The sequence below is a fragment of the Nyctibius grandis genome, chromosome 10 (genome assembly GCF_013368605.1).
Source record: "Nyctibius grandis isolate bNycGra1 chromosome 10, bNycGra1.pri, whole genome shotgun sequence".
NCBI classification, from domain to species: Eukaryota; Metazoa; Chordata; class Aves; order Nyctibiiformes; family Nyctibiidae; genus Nyctibius; species Nyctibius grandis.
The window spans coordinates 1,159,396-1,179,313 of record NC_090667.1 but is presented as its reverse complement, the minus strand read 5'-3'; the positions used below and the strand labels follow the sequence as shown (position 1 = coordinate 1,179,313).

The 19,918-nt window shown below is 59.7% G+C and overlaps 1 protein-coding gene across 5 annotated transcripts in view; it reads left to right on the top strand.

Moving 5' to 3' along the window:
• The window catches only part of ARHGAP26 (Rho GTPase activating protein 26), a 113,613-nt gene that overhangs the window by 5,703 nt on the left and 87,992 nt on the right, over positions 1-19,918 (top strand). For 4 of the 5 annotated variants that reach the window (XM_068409673.1, XM_068409675.1, XM_068409671.1 and 1 more), the window contains exons 2-9: positions 10,818-10,913; positions 11,473-11,534; positions 11,891-11,962; positions 13,540-13,641; positions 16,127-16,237; positions 17,089-17,193; positions 17,567-17,696; positions 18,057-18,157. In XM_068409673.1, coding sequence (XP_068265774.1) covers positions 10,818-10,913; positions 11,473-11,534; positions 11,891-11,962; positions 13,540-13,641; positions 16,127-16,237; positions 17,089-17,193; positions 17,567-17,696; positions 18,057-18,157 — 779 coding nt within the window. The remainder of the gene's footprint in view (positions 1-10,817; positions 10,914-11,472; positions 11,535-11,890; positions 11,963-13,539; positions 13,642-16,126; positions 16,238-17,088; positions 17,194-17,566; positions 17,697-18,056; positions 18,158-19,918) is intronic. The other variant, XM_068409672.1, reaches the window with a different exon arrangement.

The following is a 19,918-nucleotide window of genomic DNA, read 5'->3' as shown; positions in this document are numbered from 1 at the left end:
GGCAGGGCTGAAGGCACAGAGGACTTCTTCCTCCTTTGCATGACCTGTGTGGCTTGTGCAGCCACATATTTAATAGCTTGTCTGGTATTTTATTCAAACGAGGGGGAATACAAATGATAATACTCGGCTCCCTGCACGCCGTGGCCCCTCGGCGCTGGCGTTTGGGGGACCGATTTCTTGCAGCCCAGAAGGCCAATGGTATCCTGGGGCTGCCCGCGCCGCTGGAGCCGGTGTAGCTTGGAAGTGCACGCTTGTGTCTGGGGAGGAGAACCTGAGCAGGGGGTGGATGGACCTGGAGAGAGGGATGGGGAGACTGGTCTGGAGGGGACCTTCCCGGGGGGCATGGGTGGGATGTCCTGGTGTTCCTCCAGCGTTGGGAGCTGGGTACCTGCTGGGTCCTGCTCATCCTGCCAGCGTGGAGCAGGGTGGTGTGGTTTGGGTCAAGAGGCCGTTTTCCCAAGGCTGCAGATGTGCCAGCACAGCATCAGCACAGCTTCAGCATCTCACGTCTCCGTTCGCTCCTGTGATGCTGAAGCATGCAGAACACGGGGGGGTTACCTGCGTGCCCCGGGCTGGGGGCTGTTGTGATTTTCTTTTCTTTTTCCTTTGGGGATGGCAACTCACAGTAACGTTGAAGATGCGTGTGAGGAAATGCCGTTCCCATGGTTGCTGCGGGGAGGGTGGGCGGCGGTGATGCTGGGGCTGTGCTGCGTGCCCCTGTGCTCGCCGTGGGCTGGCACACGCTGCCTGCAGCCGGGACAGGGCGAGGGGGAAGCCAACCCCTCTGCTCTCACCCCTCCCTGCAGGCACCATGACATCGCCCTGTGCTTCTCCCCGACACCCGGGGAGCAATGCCACGGCCGGAGCGGTGGCCAGGTCCGTGGCCAGGCTCCGGAGCAGGGGTGCCTCAGGGGTTCGCATCCCTCTGCCCGAGCGAAGGGGCATCAGAAGCCCCCGCCCGGTGCGAGGGGCTGTGACGGCGGCATGGCAAAGCCAACCCTGCCCACGCTGTGGCGGTTCTGGTTTGGGGTGTTTTGGGCAGCGGGGCAGCAGGTGGACGGGCTTTGCTGGGTGTCCCTTGCTGGGCTTGTTGGGATTTTTTTTGAGACCCGGAGGAGCCGGGTTTGGCTGCGGCCTGACGAGGAGCTGTCGCGTGACCGCGGTGGGCGGCGAGGGGAGGCAGAGCGAGGGGGAGCTCGTACCCAAACCCGCACAGCTTGTTCGCTGCTCGGCGTGAATCATCCCTCCCTCCTCCGCCGGGCACGCGAGCGGCTGTCACGGCCGAGTCAGGGCTGGTTTCCCTGGCACCGCAGGCGCTTCCACCTGCTCCTCGTTGCTCCGTGCAAGTGGCCGGTGGCCCTGGGCCCGCGGGCTGCACGTGCTCCTTAGGGCATTGCCCCGGCTGCTAAGAGCGAGGGTGGTCTCAAGCGTGGCTCGGAGGAACTGGGGACTGTGCTCCTTTGGCTCTGCTCCCGCGTGCCGAGGGCAGCCGGGGGGTCACGGCGTGTCCGGGGTGCTGGATGGGATGGCGGCCGTGGGATGCTCTGCGGAGCGGGGACTCGGCGCAGAGGGGGAAGGGGATGTCTCTGCGGTGATGCCGCGCCGGTTCCAGCTGGAGCTGGTGGGAAGGACACCAGCCCCCGGACCATCTGGCTCCCGCACGTGGAGCTCCCGCAGCCGTGCCGCGCGGGGGCCGGGGCTGCCTGCGCCGGCGCGCGGCCAGCGAAGGGCCCAGGTGCTGCTTCACAGAATGGTTTGGGTTGGAAGCGACCTTAAAGCTCATCTAGTTCCTCACCCGTCCCCGTGGTTTACAGCCACGGCTGCGCTGCGGTGCTCCCCGCGGCACCCCATTGCCGGGGGCCAGTGTGGGCATCGCCGCGGCACAGTGCCCGCCCGGGCGGCTGCGGCACGCGTGCTCTCTGCCCCGCGCCAGCCCGGCTTGGCGACTCTCTGGTTTATTCCCAAAGGACGAAAATGCTCCCTTTGTTCTGGGCTACAGCGTAAGAGAATCTATTTTATAAAGATATGGACTGTTTGTCCTCAGCCAGGCCACAGATAGCTCACAAAATAAGAAAATAAGAACTAACTTTCGCCCCCGGGTTTGCCCAGCTCCCTGGCGGGTAGCCATGCTGTGCTGTGCCATGCCATGCTGTGCCACCCATCCTGCAGTGGGGTGGCAGGCCCGGTACCCGTGGCACTGCCTTCACGAGGTCCATGTCACGTGCCGTGATGTGCCCGAGGACATTATCGCAACCCGCGTTTCGTGGCCGCTGCCCCGGCGTGGGGTGTGCATGCGTGTGTGTTGGAGCGAGTCCAGAGGAGGCCACGGAGATGCTCCGAGGGCTGGAGCCCCTCTGCTCTGGAGACAGGCTGGGAGAGCTGGGGCTGTTCAGCCTGGAGAAGAGAAGGCTCTGGGGAGACCTTCTAGCACCTTCCAGTGCCTGAAGGGGCTACAGGAAAGTGGGAGAGGGGCTTTTTACAAGGGTGTGGAGTGATGGGACGAGGGGGAACGGTTTTAAACTGAAAGAGGGGAGATTGAGGTGAGATCTGAGGAAGAAATTCTTGTCTGTGAGGGTGGTGAGAGCCTGGCCCAGGTTGCCCAGAGCAGCTGTGGCTGCCCCCTCCCTGGCAGTGTTCAAGGGCAGGTTGGATGGGGCTTGGAGCAACCTGGTCTGGTGGAAGGTGTCCCTGCCTGTGGCAGGGGGTGGGAACTGGATGGGCTTTAAGGTCCCTCCCAACCCAAACCGTTCTATGATTCTATGTGTGCACACCCTCGTGCTTTATTCTTTTGAGCTGCTTCCAATCCTGCGTTGGTATCTCAACGAGGGAAGCGTAAGGGGTTCTTTGCACGGGCCGAGTGACCTGTAAAATAAGCTGGCGTGTGCCTTTTGAATAACACAGCCTGGTAGAACATCCCTTTGCTGTTTTTTTTTTTTCTTTTTCTAGCTGAAACAGCATCTGTCCAGAGCGATGCCCTCGCTGCGTGCTGGTTGCTTAGCAATGTTTTACAAGAAGAGCCCCGCTGCAGAGTGGTTGGGTGGCTCTCCCTGGCGTGGCTGGGAGCAGCGGCAGCTCTGCCCTTGCCCTTGCCGGGTTTGGGGGGACGGCCCTGCCCTCGCTCCATCCCCATCCCCATATGAGCGGTGTCGGTGGCCACCAAGGCTGGGAGCAAGCCCAGGCTGCAGGCAGCGATGCGCTCTGGGCTGTGCATCCCGGTCCTCGCCCTCCCCGGGCTCTCCTGGAGATCTTAATTTATTTTTTTTTCCTCCTGTTGAAGGAGGAAAAATTGACTCACTGGCTGGTGATGTTCCTGTGAGCACGGTGGGATTTTTCCTGTTCTTACAGCTGAGGTGGAGGAGTGCCGGAGACAAAAGGATTTCCGCAGCCTCCTCGGGAGGAGAAGGAAGCAGGCTGCTGCAAACCCGTTTTTCGGGGGTCTGGGAGCTGACCCCGCTTTCCTGCCCTGCCTGGGGGGGGTGCAGCCCCATGGGACGTGGCCCCTTGCCTGGGGGTGGCTGCCAAGCCGAGGGGGGGGACAGGCGGGTCGTTGCCCCACGCCGTGGGCAGCAAGTGCCACGTGCCGGCTGGGTGTGTGGAGAGGAGTCCTGTCCTGCCCGTGGGGACGGGGCGCAGGTCCCCTCCCCACCCGGGGCGTGGGTGCCCCGCGGGACCCCAGTGCTTCAGCACCTGCTTCTTGGGACATCAAGCCATCTCCCTGCCGGGCTGGCTATTAACTAATGAGATTTAATAACAAGCTAATCCAAACGCGTGGCTGGTGCCGGAGGCGATCTGCTCCAGCCCGGCACGCGGTGTCTGTCCGGGACCCCCCTCCCAGTGAGCCCCCGCCGCCCTTCTGCTCTGCTAATGGTCATTGCCTCGGTCAGCAGCAAATTTCTTCTGGATTAGTGTCCTCTAAATCGATTAGCTGTCTCGGGCAGGGCATTTTATTCTAATGAAATGTGATTCCAGGCTCCAGTCGATAAATTATTGTGGCAATGAGGGTGAAGTAACCGGCCACCTTTCTGTGGGTCATTCTGGGGTTTGGAGAGGAGAGAAACGGGCAAGGCTTGGAGGAGGAATTTGATTTTATCTGGAGACCTTGTGTGCTCCCACCTGAGCTCCCTCCCCGTGCTCCGACGCCTGGCTGCCCCTCCTGCCTGCACGCTGCCCGCCGCCGCTGCGGGTTGGGATGGAGCTGGGGGGTTCTGCCCTGAAACAACACCAGGATGCGAACAAAAATAAACCCGGGGCAGAGTGCCAGCCCTGGGAGTTGGGTGGGGACGCGGGGAAATCTCGTTGTGTTTTGTTTTGCTGCTAAGTGCACGAAACGCTCTGGGTGCTCGGGGCCAGCGCAGGAGAAGGGGGGGTGGCACCCCGCATCTTCCTTTCCTGGAGGGACAGAGAGGTCGTTGAGCCCATCGCTGCTTGGTGGTTCACATGCCTGGCACTGAAGTGAGGGTCCCTTTGGGTGCAACCCTCAGCAGCGGTGAGGACCACTTCGTTAGCCACTCTGTTAGCCACCCCTGCTGCCTCGGCCAGCAGCCCTCCTGCCAGCGGCACGGGGAGGGGGCAGTGGGCAGAGCTGTTTGTGCACGCTGGCTTTGTCAAGTGTTGGGTTTCTGAGGTGTCTCAGCCACCGTGAGATAAAGATCTGAGTCACGGAAGTTGCTGTTCGGGTTTCGCCGCGATAGGAAGCGGTGGGCAAGGGCTAAGAAAGGCTGAACAGGAAGGATGGAGCGTGGTGGTAAAACCCCTGCTCAGAGCGTCTGCGGCAAGGCAGGCTCTGTATTGGGCTAAAATGTCCAGAAAGTGGGAAAGATTGGGGCTGGATCCAGGTCAGAAAAGTGGGGGCAGCAGGGCGAGGGCTCTGAGGGACCATCAGCTTCCTCGGACCAGGAGGTGGCTGCTGGATGCAGGAGAGCGACCGGAGCAGCGTGGGTCGGAGGAGCAGGTTCTTGCCTCCCGCGCTGCCGGAGCCCGAGCCCCGCTGTGGGCTCGTGGGGCCACCAGCACCCTGGCCTCCAGCCACCACGGGCTTGTTCTGAGCAGGTTACCAAAGCCTGCAGTGCAGGGTTGGACCATTGCTAGCCCAGGTGCTGGGAGGAGCAGGCAGGAGCCTGTGGTGCCCCATCCATCCCCGACCAGATGTTTCTGAGAGTCCCACGCAGCTCTTATCTCCCTGAAGTGGTTTTTACTGATTTTAAAGTTTTCTGTAAAGCTCCGTCTCGCTGCCAGGGCTGCAGCTGGCAAGCGGGGGCCGAGGTCAGGCTCCTGCCTCTCCTGGCCTGGCAAGGCTCCCAAGATGACCCCAAATGTTATTGATTTGGGGGTGGCCAGGGTGCTGGGCTGGTGGGCAGCGGGGGGATGATTTTAGCCGTGCAACCCCACAGTCCTTCCGAAGGCTGCCTGCGGTTTTCACGAAGCGCAGAACTTTTATCTCTTAAAATACCACGGAAATAATTCATGTCTTCAGCGTGTTACTCAAATGTGATCTGCTATTTGAGCCCAGTCAATACTCCCATTCATCCCACAATGGGTTCTCTGTCCCTCTGGCAAACATTTTGCCGTACGGAGCCACGTTGGGTGTGTGAAGCGAGGCAGACGGCGGTGCCTTGGCTGGGCAGCAGCGCGGTGAGCTCCTGGGGTTGCAGCAAGAGGCTGGGCAGAGGCTGTGGCACCTCCTGGATCTTCAGTCTTGGGGCCCTCTTGGACAGATCAGTCAGTTTTCCTTGCGCTTGAGCACATCCAAGCAGTTTTGGGTTTCCCTCAAAGCCTGGTTTGTAGGGTTATATGTATTTGTAAACTTTCTGTGGTAAGATGAAGCTGTGGGATTTGGGGAGGTGGGATTTGGCCTCCCCGCGGGCACCGAGATGGGGTCTGGGGGTGCTCGGGGCCGTGGCAGCGATGCTCTCCCCACCTCGGGGGGTTCCCTGTGGGGCGAGTGCAGGGGCCAGTCCTTGGGGTCACCTCCCACTTGGTGTGGCACCCCCAAACCTCTGTCTCTGGCACGTGCTGAGCCAGGGCAGCCCTTCCCTGGGCTTCTGTGCATGAAGCTGCTGCCGGACACGGGGTAGTCTCTGCTCGTCTGGTTTTATGTGTTTACTCGAACGATGAATCAGAGGGGGAACCTGCCAGCAGGTGCAGTCCTGTCCTAAACACTGATTAACTCCAACCGCCTGGTGGAGAAGTTATTTAATCAACAACTCGTTGCTAATTATGTATGAAAGCAGCTTGGGGATTGGGCCGGGTCCAGAGGACCGTGGTGTCTCGCAGGAGCGGGGCTTTTGCTGACCTCCGCTGGGCAGTGCGAGGAGAGGGGGTTTAAACCTCCTGCAACAAATTAAGCGTTGGCTTAACGTAAGCTCACGGCTTGCCCCCAGCAAGAAAAGATCTTCTTTCTTAGAAGATAGAGAGCCAGAAGATGGACCATGACGTAGATGGAAGATTTTTTTTGGAGAAGCTTTAAGGAACTTGTCAAACCCACGAGGGGGGAGCTGGTGGCTCTGTCCTTGTGGTTGTCACTGGGGCTGCGGTCACCGCCCCAGCGAGGGGGCTGGGAAGGCGCGTGGGGTGGTGGGGCTGCTGGGGGGGACAGGCAGTGCCACCGAGGTGCCCTTGGGGAGGGGACAGGCTCCTGCCCGCCAGGGACCCTCCTGTCCCTCTGCGGGGGCCGCGCAGCGTGCGCCTGCTGTTCCCTGCCGCGGGGGAAGGAAGGGGCAGGAGTCTCGGTTCCTGTTGTCCAAGTGAGCATTAAATACAGGCTATTAAGCAATTTTCTTTGCAGGAAGTGTAGAAACAGGGCTCTGCGTGAGCACAGCCTCTGTGAGACACCAGAGCCCTGGAACTTGCCTTGCAGCGTGCGACTGGCCTCCTCAGCATCCTCGGCTCTCCCCTCCGCAGCAGCATTAACCCTTCGCTCCCGGACTCGCCAGCAGGTTTGTCTTTAACTCGAACCACCCACAGCCTCCTGCTGCCCCTGCCTCGTCTCGGGTGCCCTCAGAGCGCAGATGAGTCCCAGCTATTTGTGCTTTTTTCCAGCTTAAATAGCAAGCTGGCTGCAGAGTCAGCTTTGGGGACAGCAGTGTGACTTTTTCCCTGGCCAGCTTGATCTTCCAAACATGCACTGTGGGGCTGGGGGACTGCAGGACCAGGCAGCGGAGGGGCAGGAGGGCACATCTGGCTGCTTGGTGTCTCATTTTGATGTTTTACTGTTCCACTCTGTGTCCTGTGGTCACGTTTCCCGGCTGTCCATCCCAGCCAGGAGAAGCACGCAGGTGGAGGAGCTGTGATCTCTTCTCAGCCCTGCAGGAGTTTTGATTTAAGGGCTAAGCTCCCTGCTGTACGTCTGCCCAGGCTTTCAGTGTCAGTGCACCTCTGTGGTCCCTTTGGGAGAGCCTGAGATGTTCAGAGAGGCGTGTTGCACAGAGGTGAGACGTCTGGCTGAGGAATACAGCTGGGGAAAGAGCTGGAAGCTGGTGATGGGGAGAGCAGCTTGTGGCAAGGCTGTGGGGCGAGTGACTTTGCTGAAGCTCCATGTGCTGAGTCACCCAAACCAGGGCTGTGTCAGCTCTGACGCCCGCCCTGGGGAGCAGGGCTGCCCTGTCTTGCCCCCGGGGTGCTGTACGCACGGGGAGGAGGGTTGTGAAATCACAACATCTTCCTTCTACAAACAGCCTTCTACAATAGTGCCAAATTCCTTTGGAAGGGGATTTTTATGTAAAAAAACCCCAACCACTTCAGTCTCCTTGCAGTAACAGCAGCCACTTCCCAGAAAGAAGATTTAACTGAGGAGGAGGAGGAGGAGGAGGAGGGATGCTGGGGTGATGCAGAAGGACAGGCAGCGGGAGAGCGAGGTGCTGCCTTGTGGCAGGGCTGCTGTGGGCTGGAGTGACGTTGGGTTTGGAGGGTGCCCCTGCCCTGACTCTGCGAGCAGCTGCCTCCGCGGTGCACGCCGGGCAGGACCCTGGGTGCTGGCAGGGCGCTGGGAGATGCCCCGTCCCCTGACATGGGGGCAGAGTGGTGGCGTTTCAGAGACGTGGCCAAAATTGGCTGCTGGGCATCTCCTAAGGGGCTGTTCACCAAACCAGCGAAGCTGTGGCTCAGGAGCTGTGGTGCAGGAGCTGCTCAGGCTGCAGCCGGCAGCAGATCCCCTGCCCATGTCCTTCACACCGCTCGGCTTTGCCGTGCTGGGGATGGGCGATGCCGGGTGCTTTGGGGATGGGCGGTGAAGGTCCGCAGGAGCCGGCTGCCTCCTGCCCTCCGCGCTCACTGCTCTCCGACCCGCTGCCGGGAAGGAGGGGATCAGACCTCGGAGTTCAGCTCCAGCTCCCTCCTCACCAGGACGGGCCCCTGCTGGTACCTCTGCCCTCTGCAAGGTCACATCTCCTTCCACATCACTCGTCCCCATCCTCTGTGGTTTTCTCCCCGCGTTGCACCCGGTTCAGGTCACAACCCCTCTTCCAGGTGCTCGGGAAGGGGAGTGCTGCTGGGCTGCCCCCCGAAACGCTCGAGCGGGTGACGCTGTGTGGCAGGGACGAGCCGGCACAGCACTGTTAAAGGGCATTTTATTTTGGTTGTGGGTTGCCGTAGCTGCGCAGCTGGCCCTCTGGCACGCGGGGCGTGTGCCTGCTTTCTGTCAAGCGGACTTTCCCGAGGGGAGCGTCCCGTCCCCCCCGCCAGCCCCGGGGCTGTGAGCGGGGAGCCGTGGGAGGTGACGATGAGGAGGGCTGCGATGGCATCAGCCATTGCAGCTGCTTGGCTGGTGCCTTCTCCGTGTGGTTTTGTCTCAGATCCTGGGCACGGGCACACGGCTCTGCAGCGGCTGCACCCCAGACCCTCCCGAGGTGGCTGCAGCCCTGGGGTGGCGGGGCCACCGCTTGCCCTCCCAGTGCTTCAGGAGCTTGTGCGGGGCTGTTTGCACCTCCTGGGATGCCTCTGCCCGACACGGCGCTTTCCTCGCTGCCCCTGGGGATCCTCAGTGCTCGGTGCTGCGAGGCACCATGGGCACGGGAAGGGTTTATGGGCAGCGGGGCTGCAGGCTGCGCCCCTGGGGCTGCCCACCGTGGGCACGCGGCAACCTTGGTGCTTCTGCCAGCAGATCTGTCCCAGCAGCCCGGCTCCCCCCTTGCAGGACCACGGTCTGGAGTTGCCCGGACCCCGAGCCGGTCGCGTTGCTCAGGCAGGAGGATTTTTCTGGCTTTGGGGTGGTTTTCCCTGACGTTGCGGTTGACTGATGAAGCCAGGCGGAGAACTTGGAAGCAAAACTTCCACAGCCCTTGGCGCAGCCCGGCAGTGACTCACACACACACTCCGGGTGGTTTTGCTCATGCACGAGAGGACGCAGAAGCTTCTCAAGCCTTTGCAGGATTTGGGGTTGGCTCGTCCACAGCCCTGGGGAAGAAGCAGCCTCAGGAGCTGAGCTGGCCCACGGAGGGGCCACCCTGCCTTCCCCGTGCGCCCCTGCCTGCAGCGCAGCCGGGAGCTTTGGCTGCTGCCTTCCACGGGAGGGGTTTGTCCCCAAAACGTAGGTGAGAGGTTCAAGCTTTTAGGACAAGGGGATGCTAGGAGTGCGGGTGGCACAGGGAGGACGATGGGGACGCTCTGTGCCGACTCCTCATGCAGCGCAGGCGCGGGTGCCCCCCTCTCCTTTCCTGGCCGAGCCTCTCGCTAATTTTAGCGCCCGCTTCGCCCCCACGCCTTGGCCCTGTCACTCAGCGAGCGGCTGCCAGCGATCTCCCTTTATCTCTGTAGCACCCAGAGTTATCTCCTGCTCCCCTGCCTCTCCCTCGCCTCTTTATAAGCACTGTGGGCCATCGCTGGTGGATGCTGCTGGCTCTGAGGGTTCCTTGGCTTCGCTCTGGCTCGTGCACGGTCCGTGTCGTGCGTAACGTGGGCAGGGTGTGGGTGAGGCCATAGCGGGCGGGTGGTCAGCGCTGAGCCGGGGAGAGGAAACGGTTCCTTAAGCCATTAACGTCATCTTGTCGTTATTCCAGAGGAGGCAGGAGGCCACCCGGCTCTGGGGACGGGTTAAAGTCCCTGAGCCCTCCGGCTGCCCCGGCGAGGGATGGGGGGCTGCTCCGGCGGCAGCACGGGTGCGTGGAGGAGAGCGGGATGGAGCTGTGGGCAGGATTAGCCCCAGGGCTCTACGCAGAGACACTCAGAGAGCAGCTTTAGTGCTTGGGGAAAGCTTTCATTTCTCTTATCCCACAGGGAAAGCAAAACACTTGCATTCTTTTGCGGTTATCTTTTGGCTGTTGGTGTCTGGGAGGAGGAAGCAGCCTTTGTGTGCGCACGCATGTTTTCCACCTGTGCTTGGAAAAGAAAAAAAAAACCACTGGATTTTTGGGCTTTGAAGAAATGCACAGGGGAATTAGCATTACATTTTCCTAACACAGTCCCTCGTGTTGCTCAAGTACAGGTTCCCCTCTGAGCTGGTGGCATGTGCAGGGTCACAGGGCCGCTTCGAAATGCCAGCCCTGGGTCCGCTCAGGTCACTGCGAGTCAGAACCTCATGGGATTCATATCTTGGAGAGAATCTGCGGCTTGGAAAGCAATAAACCTCTGCGTTATTGCTTGTACACGGTGCCTTCGCTCAGCAGGACTGGGAGCCTGTGCAGAGGTGCCGTCTCTTGGGGGGCAGCGTGGGAGCTGCCCAGGCAGTGCCGCCCTGCTCCCCGTTTGCCCTGTGGCACTCGGGGCTGGGACTGGGGTCCATGGGGACTTGCCAGCTGTGATTACGCGTCCGCTGGCATCATGCCCTTGGTGGGCTTTTCCCTTCCCTAACCCCTGTGTTTTCCCCTCTCCCGCTCTCTCCGCAGACCTCTCGGCGGCCAAGCGCAAGTTCGCGGACTCCCTCAACGAGTTTAAGTTCCGCTGCATCGGCGACGCTGAAACGGATGATGAGATCTGCATCGGTGAGTGCTGGGCGCTGGTGCCACGGGCAGCCCCGAAGCCATGCTCCAGACCCCCGAGCTGAGGAGGATGCCAGGGGGCCTGGGAAGTTGTCTCTGTGCTCTGAGCATATGGCTGAGGGAGCTGGGGGTGTTTAGCCTGGAGAAGAGGAGGCTCAGAGGTGACCTTAGTGCAGTCTACAACTACCTGAAGGGAGGTTGTAGCGCAGTGGGAGTCGGCCTCTTCTCCCAGGCAACCAGCGATAGGACAAGAGGACACAGCCTCAAGCTTGGCCAGGGGAGGGTCAGGTTGGACATTAGGAAGCATTTCTTCTCAGCAAGGGTCATTAGGCATTGGAAGGGGCTGCCCAGGGAGGTGGTGGAGTCACCATCTCTGGAGGGGTTTAAGAAAAGCCTGGCCATGGCACTTAGTGCCCTGGTCTAGTTGCCATGGTGGTGTCAGGGCAATGGTTGGACTCGATGATCCCAGAGGGCTCTTCCAACCTCATTGATTCTGGGATTCTTTCTTTAAAAATAAAATAAAATGCTGAATGCTGACTGCACGGGTGTGTCCCCCTTCCAGCCAAGTCCCTGCAGGAGTTCGCCACGGTGCTGCGGAACCTGGAGGACGAGCGGATGCGCATGGTACGGCCCCGGCTGCGGGGAGCAGGGCGGGTGGGTGGGTGGGTGGTGCCCAGGACACTGTGGCATGCAGCAGCTTCCCTCGCCCATGGCAGAGCCGCAGGGAGAGCAGAGGGAGGGGAGGGTGAGCTTGGCGGGGGGGCGTGCTTGAAGGGCATCAGTCGTGGTGTCTCGCTGTTGGGAAGTGGCTAGCGCTGGAGCTGGCGGGGCTCGCTGGGGTGAGGAGCAGGTTGGCACGAGCCCCTTGGCTTGTACACGGGGGGTTTCTGTGGGCTGCAGGAGGGCTGTGGAGCGGCGCGGGTGTGTGGGGTTGGGCTGGGCAAAGGGGGTGAGTGAGTTGTGCCCGTCTTGGCCCGTAGATTGAGAACGCCAGCGAGGTGCTGATCACGCCGCTGGAGAAGTTCCGCAAGGAGCAGATCGGGGCCGCTAAGGTAGGCTGCTGCTGCGCCTCGGGGAGCTGCCATCTCCTCCAGGAGCCCCTGCTCGGGCTGGGGGGCAGAGCCCAGCCCCGCACGGCCATGGCCGCGGTGGTGGCCGGGACCCGGCACGCTGCAGGGCTGGGCATGGCCATGGTGTGCTGCTGCGGGAGGGACGCGGGCACCGTCCAGCTCCCGGGAAGTTCTGAGTTCACCCACAACCAAGTAACACACCAAGGGCCAAAAAGCCACGTGCCAGTTGAAGTGAGCTTTTTTTTTTTCTTGCTCCAAGCAAGAATTAGCATTTTTTAGCAGGGTTCGCAGTCGCCTGAGCCCCCTGCTCTGTGTTCCCCACGCCTGGGCGGCTGCACGGGAATTGGGACAGGTTCTGGCAGGATGGGCAAGCACTGGTGCGGCTCAGGGCGGCTGTGAGACAGCCTGGGCCCCCCCCTCTTTCTTTCCTGCCTTTGTTCTGAAATGAAAACTGCTGTCTGCGGCTCTCCTGTTGTTATAACAACCTGCTGCTGCCTGCAAGAAGCACATGCCAGCCTGGCGGGGCCGCGTTCGCATGGCAGCGGTGTGCCTGGCTCCGCGCTGGCACGGGAGCTGCGGCGGCACTGCCGTGCTGGCCTGCTTCGTGCAGCTGAAAAAACCCCACAACAAAGGGGTCCTCCAGGAAGGAGCTGGTTGTTGGCAGGTGTCAGAGGTGGATTTCGGGGTGGCGAGGAGGTGCTGCCACAAACAGCCCAGTCGCTGTGTCGTCGTCCCAAGGGACACATAGGACAAGCCCTTGCACGGGGCGGCAGGGGATGGGATGTGAAATTGTGCTGGTGTGCTGGTTAGCCAGCGCTTTCCTTGCTGTGTTGTCCTCGGACCAGTGCTGGACCTGGATGATTTGCCAAGCTTTAGGCCCTGGGAATAGAGGAGAGGCTCCCCCAAGTCTTGGATTTTGGCAGTGTCATGGTTTTGCAGGGAAAAAATTTATAGAATCCTTTTCCTGTTCCATTTTATTTGAGTTTGTGGCCAGCTGTGGGCTGGTGATCGGGGCCATCAGCAGTTAAACCCAGGGCAGCTGCCCCAGGCTGCCCCACAGGTGATTCTGTGACATTAACATCAGGGTCACTATAAATGGGAGAGCTGCTGGGGAGGGGGGCTCTTGGCTCTGCTCTTTTCTCAACGGTTGTGATCCCTGGAGGGATTTGCACCACTCTGTGGGGTGAGTATAACTTTATGTCTTTTGTATTAGCATTGATATTGGTTTTCTTATTTTATTAAATCTGTTTAAACTCCAACCCACGAGTCTCCCTCCTTTTCCCAACTCCCTTTCTCAGCTGGGGAGGGGTCTTGGGTGACAGAACAACTGGTTAGTGTTTAGCCCTGGGTGTGGGCTAAATGTAGACAGGCAGCACAAGCCGTTTTCCTGCCTGATGCTCACGGATAAAAGCGGCTTCGTTTGCCTCCAGCTGATGGCCCTCGGCCTTGGTCCCCTCTCGTGCTGTGCAGGAGGGGGTTAGGTCCTGCCCGATGCTGTGGATCCTCATGGCTGCCCCGGTGCCGTTGTGTTCAGCATCACATTTTGTTCTGTTTTGTAGGATGCCAAAAAGAAATACGACAAGGAGACAGAGAAGTATTGTGGTGTCCTAGAGAAGCACTTAAACTTGTCTTCTAAGAAGAAAGAATCCCAGCTTCAGGAGGTGAGGGCAACCTCTGCTTTTCCATGTCTAGCAGTAGCCGTGTTGAGCTTTTTGAATGCTTTACGCAGCTTATAGCGTTGGTTTTCCTGGCTGTAAAGTCAGAGAGATCCCAAAATGGATAGCAATCAGAAAGGAGAGAGAGTTTATAATTAAAGAGTGCCACAGAGAGGAGCTGGTTCTGCTGCAGGCTTCCCTTGCGCTGGCACAAATCACGGGTGTCTAGTTCCCGTCTCTGAAAGTGGCTGCACCAGCTTTGGGCTTCGTGGGAGCAGTGATCAGGCTTAGTGCTTTTAAAGAGCTTTAGGAGCCTGTTACTGGCTCGGGACGTAGCTGCTGTGCTCTTACTGGGTGAGTATGTTGAGTTTTCAATTGCTTCTTCCAAGCTGGAATTCCCTGCCCTGGCCCGGAGCTGGGCTGGTCCCCACAGGACGCACGTCCTGGCTTTGGGGCGTGATGCTGGCGTGCTGCTGAGCTGTTGCTGGGGGAGCTGGGGGGCACAAGTGGGGGCTCGTGCACTGGGGTAGCTCAGGTGGTGGTGTGGTGCCCAACAGAGTTGGGGACTCGAGAGCAGATACATCTGTGGCACAAAGAATCATCTTCCACCAAATCAGGCTTGAAGAGGGGTAAGAATCAGGGTTGGTGTGCCTGCAAGCCAGCTTCGTCCTTGCATAGGTGTGCTGGGTTTGTAAATACCTGACCGTGGAGAAGCACCCGTACGTCCAGACGTGGAGAGTCCCAATGTCGTGGCTTTTAAATAACCCTTTAAACCTCTATTTTAGTGCGTGTTTGAAACACTGCTGTGAGACGCAGGAGTGGGAGGATTTCTTTCCAGGGAGCGAAGGAGCCGCTTGTGGCTGTCAGGTTGTAGCAGGGACTTCTAGAGGTGTGATCCTGTGCCCTGGCCAGTGTACGGCCTGGTGAGGCCACCTCGGAGCCACGGGCAGCAGGGCGGTGGGATGCCGAGCGGGATGTGGTACGGGATGCAGGCAGTGACTGGGTGTGGGATGTGGTGGGGATGCGGTGAGGATGCAGGCGGTGGCTGGGTGTGGGATGTGGTGGGGATGCAGGTGGTGGCCAGGTGAGGATGCGGTGTGGGATGCAGGCGGTGGCGGGTGCGGTGGGGCTGCGGTGCGGGCGCTGGTGCCACCTGCCGGCTTCTCCCACTGCAAACGCTGCCTTGGCTTTTGCTGCGAAGGCAGGAGGAGGCTGGAGCCGCAGCGCCCGCTCCCAGGGTCAGATGTTGGGGCCTTTCCCGGGGCACTGGGAAGCTCACCCTGCTTCTGGTGGCCCCCTGCCTCTGGTGGCCCGGTGCCCACCGCAGAGGGGGTGCCTGGGAAAGAGCCGTCCTGCACGTAGGCTGTGAAACATGAACGTGGCACCCAGCGGCACGTGGGAGCTCGCCTTGTCTGCACCTCCCGTGGGGCTGCCACCGTGTCCCTGCCTGCCGGGGGCTCCCACGGCAGAGGGGTGCAGGAGAGGTGCCCGTGGGATGGGAGCGTTGTAGGGCAGTTCACACCAGTGGTTTATGAGCAGTCTGAAGCTTCGCTAGAAGCTGATGCCCTAAGGGAAGAGCGTTTGTGTCTGGCAGATTTGGTGTTTTATTTTCCCTAACCTCCTCTTGCTGTCTGCATCTGGAGGGTGATAGTGGCCAGATGTGCGACCGCTGCGGCGAGGCGGGGAGAGGAGGAAACCATGGGAATTCTCTGCTGCTTTGGCTGGTGACCAGCTAAATAACACGCAGAGTCTAATCTGCCATTTAACTCCTGGTGAAGTTATCGGATTGCATCATATTTTCTGCTTTTCAGAACTCCGTTTGCTAAATATCTCAGCCTGGGGGCCACGGGCACGGGTGCTGGTGGCAGGTTGTGGGGAAAACGGGCCGTTTCACAGCTGTGTCACACAGAAGATGGGGTGTAAGCTGCTGTTCAGATGCCAGCAGCAACGTGTGCAGGGATACCCGTGTCCCTCGCCCCGCTGTTGGTGCAGTGGCCGCTCTGCGTGCCTGCCGAGGGTATTTTTATGCGCTGGAATTGGGGCACGACCCTGTTTTTACTCACTTGGGCTTTACCCGCAGAGCAGAGGGGATTTGCTGTCTGCTGACCCACCGAAGTGCCCCGCTGGCTGGAGGGGGTGGCAGGGTGTGTGTGCAGCCCGCTTCGGCCCCGGGACGCTCTGGGCAGTCTCCTGCTGTGGGGCTTTCCAGAAAGCAGAGAGTTGCCTTTTATTGTCAAGCACGCGGCGACTTCTCATCTTTCTTGCTTCTAATGCGTGCTTTTCCTGTCAGGGAGGTGAGAACGTGAGTCATTTTTCAGCTGAAGAAAGAGCTGTGTCATCTGTCCAGCCCCAGCCTGGCATCTGAAGCTGAGTTTGTCCTGCATGGACACGTTCCCGTTAGACCCAGGTGTCCTCTGGCCACGAGGCCAAGTGCTCCTGGTCAGGAGTAACTCCATATCTCCCCTTTAACCTCCCGGCGCTTGTATTGCAGGCAGACAGCCAGGTGGACCTGGTTCGGCAGCACTTCTACGAAGTCTCCCTGGAGTATGTCTTCAAGGTGCAAGAGGTCCAGGAGAGGAAGATGTTTGAGTTCGTGGAACCCGTAAGTGAGCGCTCAAGCCGCCTCCGCCTGCGAAAAATGGGGGGTTGCGTGGAGGAGAGGGGGCTGGTGGGGAGCGGGGCTGTGGTGTGGGCACCCCTGCAGCGGGGGGGCTGGGGGGCTCCAGCCTCACCTCGCAGCCCCTCTCTGGGGGGAGATTTGAGGGGAGAAAGCACCCGTGTGAGCCTCGGGGCACGGAGCTGTTGGCTCGGTGGCCGCGCGCATGCTGGAAACATTTTGTTTTTTATTGTGTCGTGGTGGGGTGGACTGGGGGACCTGCTGGCAATTAACAGAAAAATAGACTTGATTGGGGGGAAAAAAAAAGCACTCTAACATTCACAAGGGAAAAAGAGTGCAGGAGTGACAGAAATTGGGAAAAAATAAAAAAGGTTTTCCAAGATCTACGTTTGCTCAGGTGCTAAGTCCTTTAAAGCTCCTTGGGCAGTGCCAGCCTTCCCTGGCTCCTGCAAAGGTGATTCCTGCTGAGAGGAAAGTACCTGGGAGTGGGAGAGGCGCCGTGCAGGGCCTGGCAGCATGCTGCCTGCTTTGCCTGGCACCTCTGGCCCCGCTCTGAGTGACCCCGGGGTGTGGGTGATGCAGGGAACGGGGACAGAGGTGGTGAGGGGTCTGGGGCGGGGGCTGGCCGTGGCTTTGGGGGAAGGAAGCACAGACTCAGCTTTGGGATCAGTTCAGAGGAGGGTTTGAAAGTGAAACAGGGAACAGGGCATCTTCTAGGGACTGCAGCGAGCCCCCCCGCCCCAGGAGCTGCAGGGACGCGTCCCCCGGCAGCGGTTGCTCTGGGAGCGGCTGGGGGGTCTCCACTGACCATCCTGATTCGTTTTGCCCCAACGCAGCTGCTGGCCTTTCTGCAGGGGCTTTTCACTTTCTACCACCACGGCTACGAGCTTGCGAAGGACTTCAGCGATTTCAAGACAGAGCTGACCATCAGCATCCAGAACGTAAGTGTGCCCTGTGCCCGTGCCACTGTGCCACGTGCCTGTCGCCGTGACTGTCCTGCAGGGCTAGCTAACACTTTGGGTATATTTTAATAAAGGTTTTATTCTCCTTTTTAATGTGTGCCATCAAGCAAAGGCTTTGTCTGTGTTGTTAAAAGCAAATTCTGTTTTGTAAATCCTCCCCCATCACGTACACGGCCTTCATGGCAGCCCGTTCCCTGCGGCACACCAAACACACAGGCTCCCCGGTCCCGTTTCCCACACGGGCTGTAGTGACCCAGCTCGGGGGTCCCACCCCTGCGTGGTGCCTCCTCGCTGCAGGGGAGGCCACGTTGGGTCCACGCGCTGGAGAAGTCATTCCTGCTTTCATTTGCAGACAAGGAATCGTTTTGAAGGAACGAGGTCGGAGGTTGAATCTTTGATGAAGAAGATGAAGGAGAATCCTCACGAGCACAAAAACATCAGCCCTTACACGATGGAGGGTTATCTCTACGTGCAGGAGAAACGTAGGTGTTGGGGCGGTGGAGCTGCCCACGAGGGCAGTGTGGTGGGTGGGCACTGGGGAAGGTGGTTTATCAGGGCTGCAAATCCTCCGTGAGAGAGAGGGATTGGCCCAGTGGGGGGGATGTTGTGGTGGGAATGTGTGAGCCACGTTGTCCCCGGGAGGGAGCATCACTGCCTGTGCCTGATGAGACTCTTTCCCCTGAGCAGAAGCAGGGTAATGCTTAATCCACTTGTGAACCCCAACAGGAACCGTAGGCACAGAAATCTGCCGTGTTAAATGATTGTTAAACATAACAGGTTATTGATGGGAGGGCACTGGAACCGCAGCAGTTCTGGGGATAAAAACTGCGTTTGCTTTGTAGGTCACTTTGGGACTTCCTGGGTGAAGCATTACTGCACGTACCAGAGGGAATCAAAGCGGATCACGATGGTGCCGTTTGACCAGAAGTCTGGAGGGAAAGGGGTGAGTGCGGGCAGGCAGCGGGGCTGCGGCCTGGGGGTCTCGCTGGACGGCTGCATGCTGGCCCGTGGCTCCCATCGAACCGTTTTGAGCAAGGTGGCACAGATGAAGTGGGTCAGGCTCGTTCTGGGCTGAGCGGGTGCCACACGGAGAATTAACTCTGCACCTTGGTTAAAAAAAAAAGACAAGAAACCCCCCAAAGCCCACAGATCTTTGGAAACTATCAAGCTCCCAGCTGCGCTGCAGCAGAGCCCGTTTCCCAGGTGGATGGAGTCCCTCGGACACTGCTCTGCTTCAGCTCCATATTCCAGGCCAGTGTCTGCACGCAGCTATTTGTAAGGACAAGTTTGGTGGGTGGTCGGGACTGGGAGCAGCGCAGGGTCGTGCCACACACACCCACCACACTCCAGCTCCACGGGCCCCTGCTCCCCAGTCCCTGCTTGCTGCTCTGAGGCGAGAACCTGCTCGTTAATCTGCTCCTTCCCCAGTGCCTGTGACTTGGCCAATGAAGTTGTTTTGGACAGAGCCACAGGAGAGCCTGGAGCTGCCCTTGGCCCCGAGGGGCTGTGAGGAGCAGGGGGAGCCGGGGATGTGGGGTGCAGGGGCCAGCGCTTGCCGTGTGCCCCACTGCTCCGGGGCTGGCTTTGCTCCTCTGTACCCACGAACAATAGACCCCCTCGGAGTGTTCCCGGCCAGGGCGGTTTGCAAACATCATCCCCTTGCAGGGGAGCGCCCGGGGCAGCTGGACAGGCTCCCGCACGGCTCCATGCTGGCAAACGGGGTGGCCGTGGGGGGGCAGCTTCTAAAATTAATTTCCTCTTGCCTCAGAGCATCTTCATTATAACTCGGCATTAAAATACCCCGGCCCTGTAATCATCAGCGGCTGTGCTGTGTTTCATGTGGTCTCTTCCCCTTTACGGGTTCCCCTGCACCCCGCAGCCCTTCTCACGCAGGGCAGGGCCCCGCTCCGGGGCCTTGTGGCCTTCCCAATCCTGGCATGAAACGCTGCCCGTGCTGGGGCAGCTCTGCCCAGGCCGCAGAGCCCATCAGTGACAATCGATGTGGGTGTCAGAGCACGGAGCAGCGTGGGGGCTCGTGGCCGGGCGTTTCGGGGTCTGGCTGGAGCGGGCACCGAGCGATGTCGGTGCTGCAGGAGGAGACTCATGTCTCATGGGTCATGAAGGCCGCTGCACGTGGTATCAGCCCCTTGGGAACGGCCTGGGGCTGTGGCTGGAGCCGGATATTAGTGGGTTTGAAGCGGGGGCATTCCCTGAATACCAGACGGGGAGTTTGGGAGCAGCCTTGTGCCAGCAGCAGGCCAGGCTGGGGAGGTGCAGGTAGGCTCTGCCGAGCCCTGGGAGAAGCCCTGCGGGGAGCTCTCTCAGGTCTGCCTTCCTGGGGCTGTTCTGGGCCTCTAAATATGTTTCCTGGAACAATGGTGATGTCAGGGGGAACAGGGTGGTCAGCCAAGGTGTCCTCAAGAACAGCACAGAGAGCACAGAAAAGGGGCCATCTCCAGGAACTCGTTCAGAATTCATTTTCTATTGAGTCATCAGCGGATTTTAAGAATTGCAGAGGGAGAAATGTCTGTGCTGGCAGGGGCTGAGCAGGGATTTCCTCCAGCAGAGGACAGCAGCGCCCGCGGATCCGGCTGGATCGCTGCTCGGCGCGTGGAAACCCAGCGCAACTTGGATGCAGATGCCTGGATGGGAGAAGGGTTTTGTTGTTGCTTTATTATATAATAAACATTTAAAGGCATGTTTG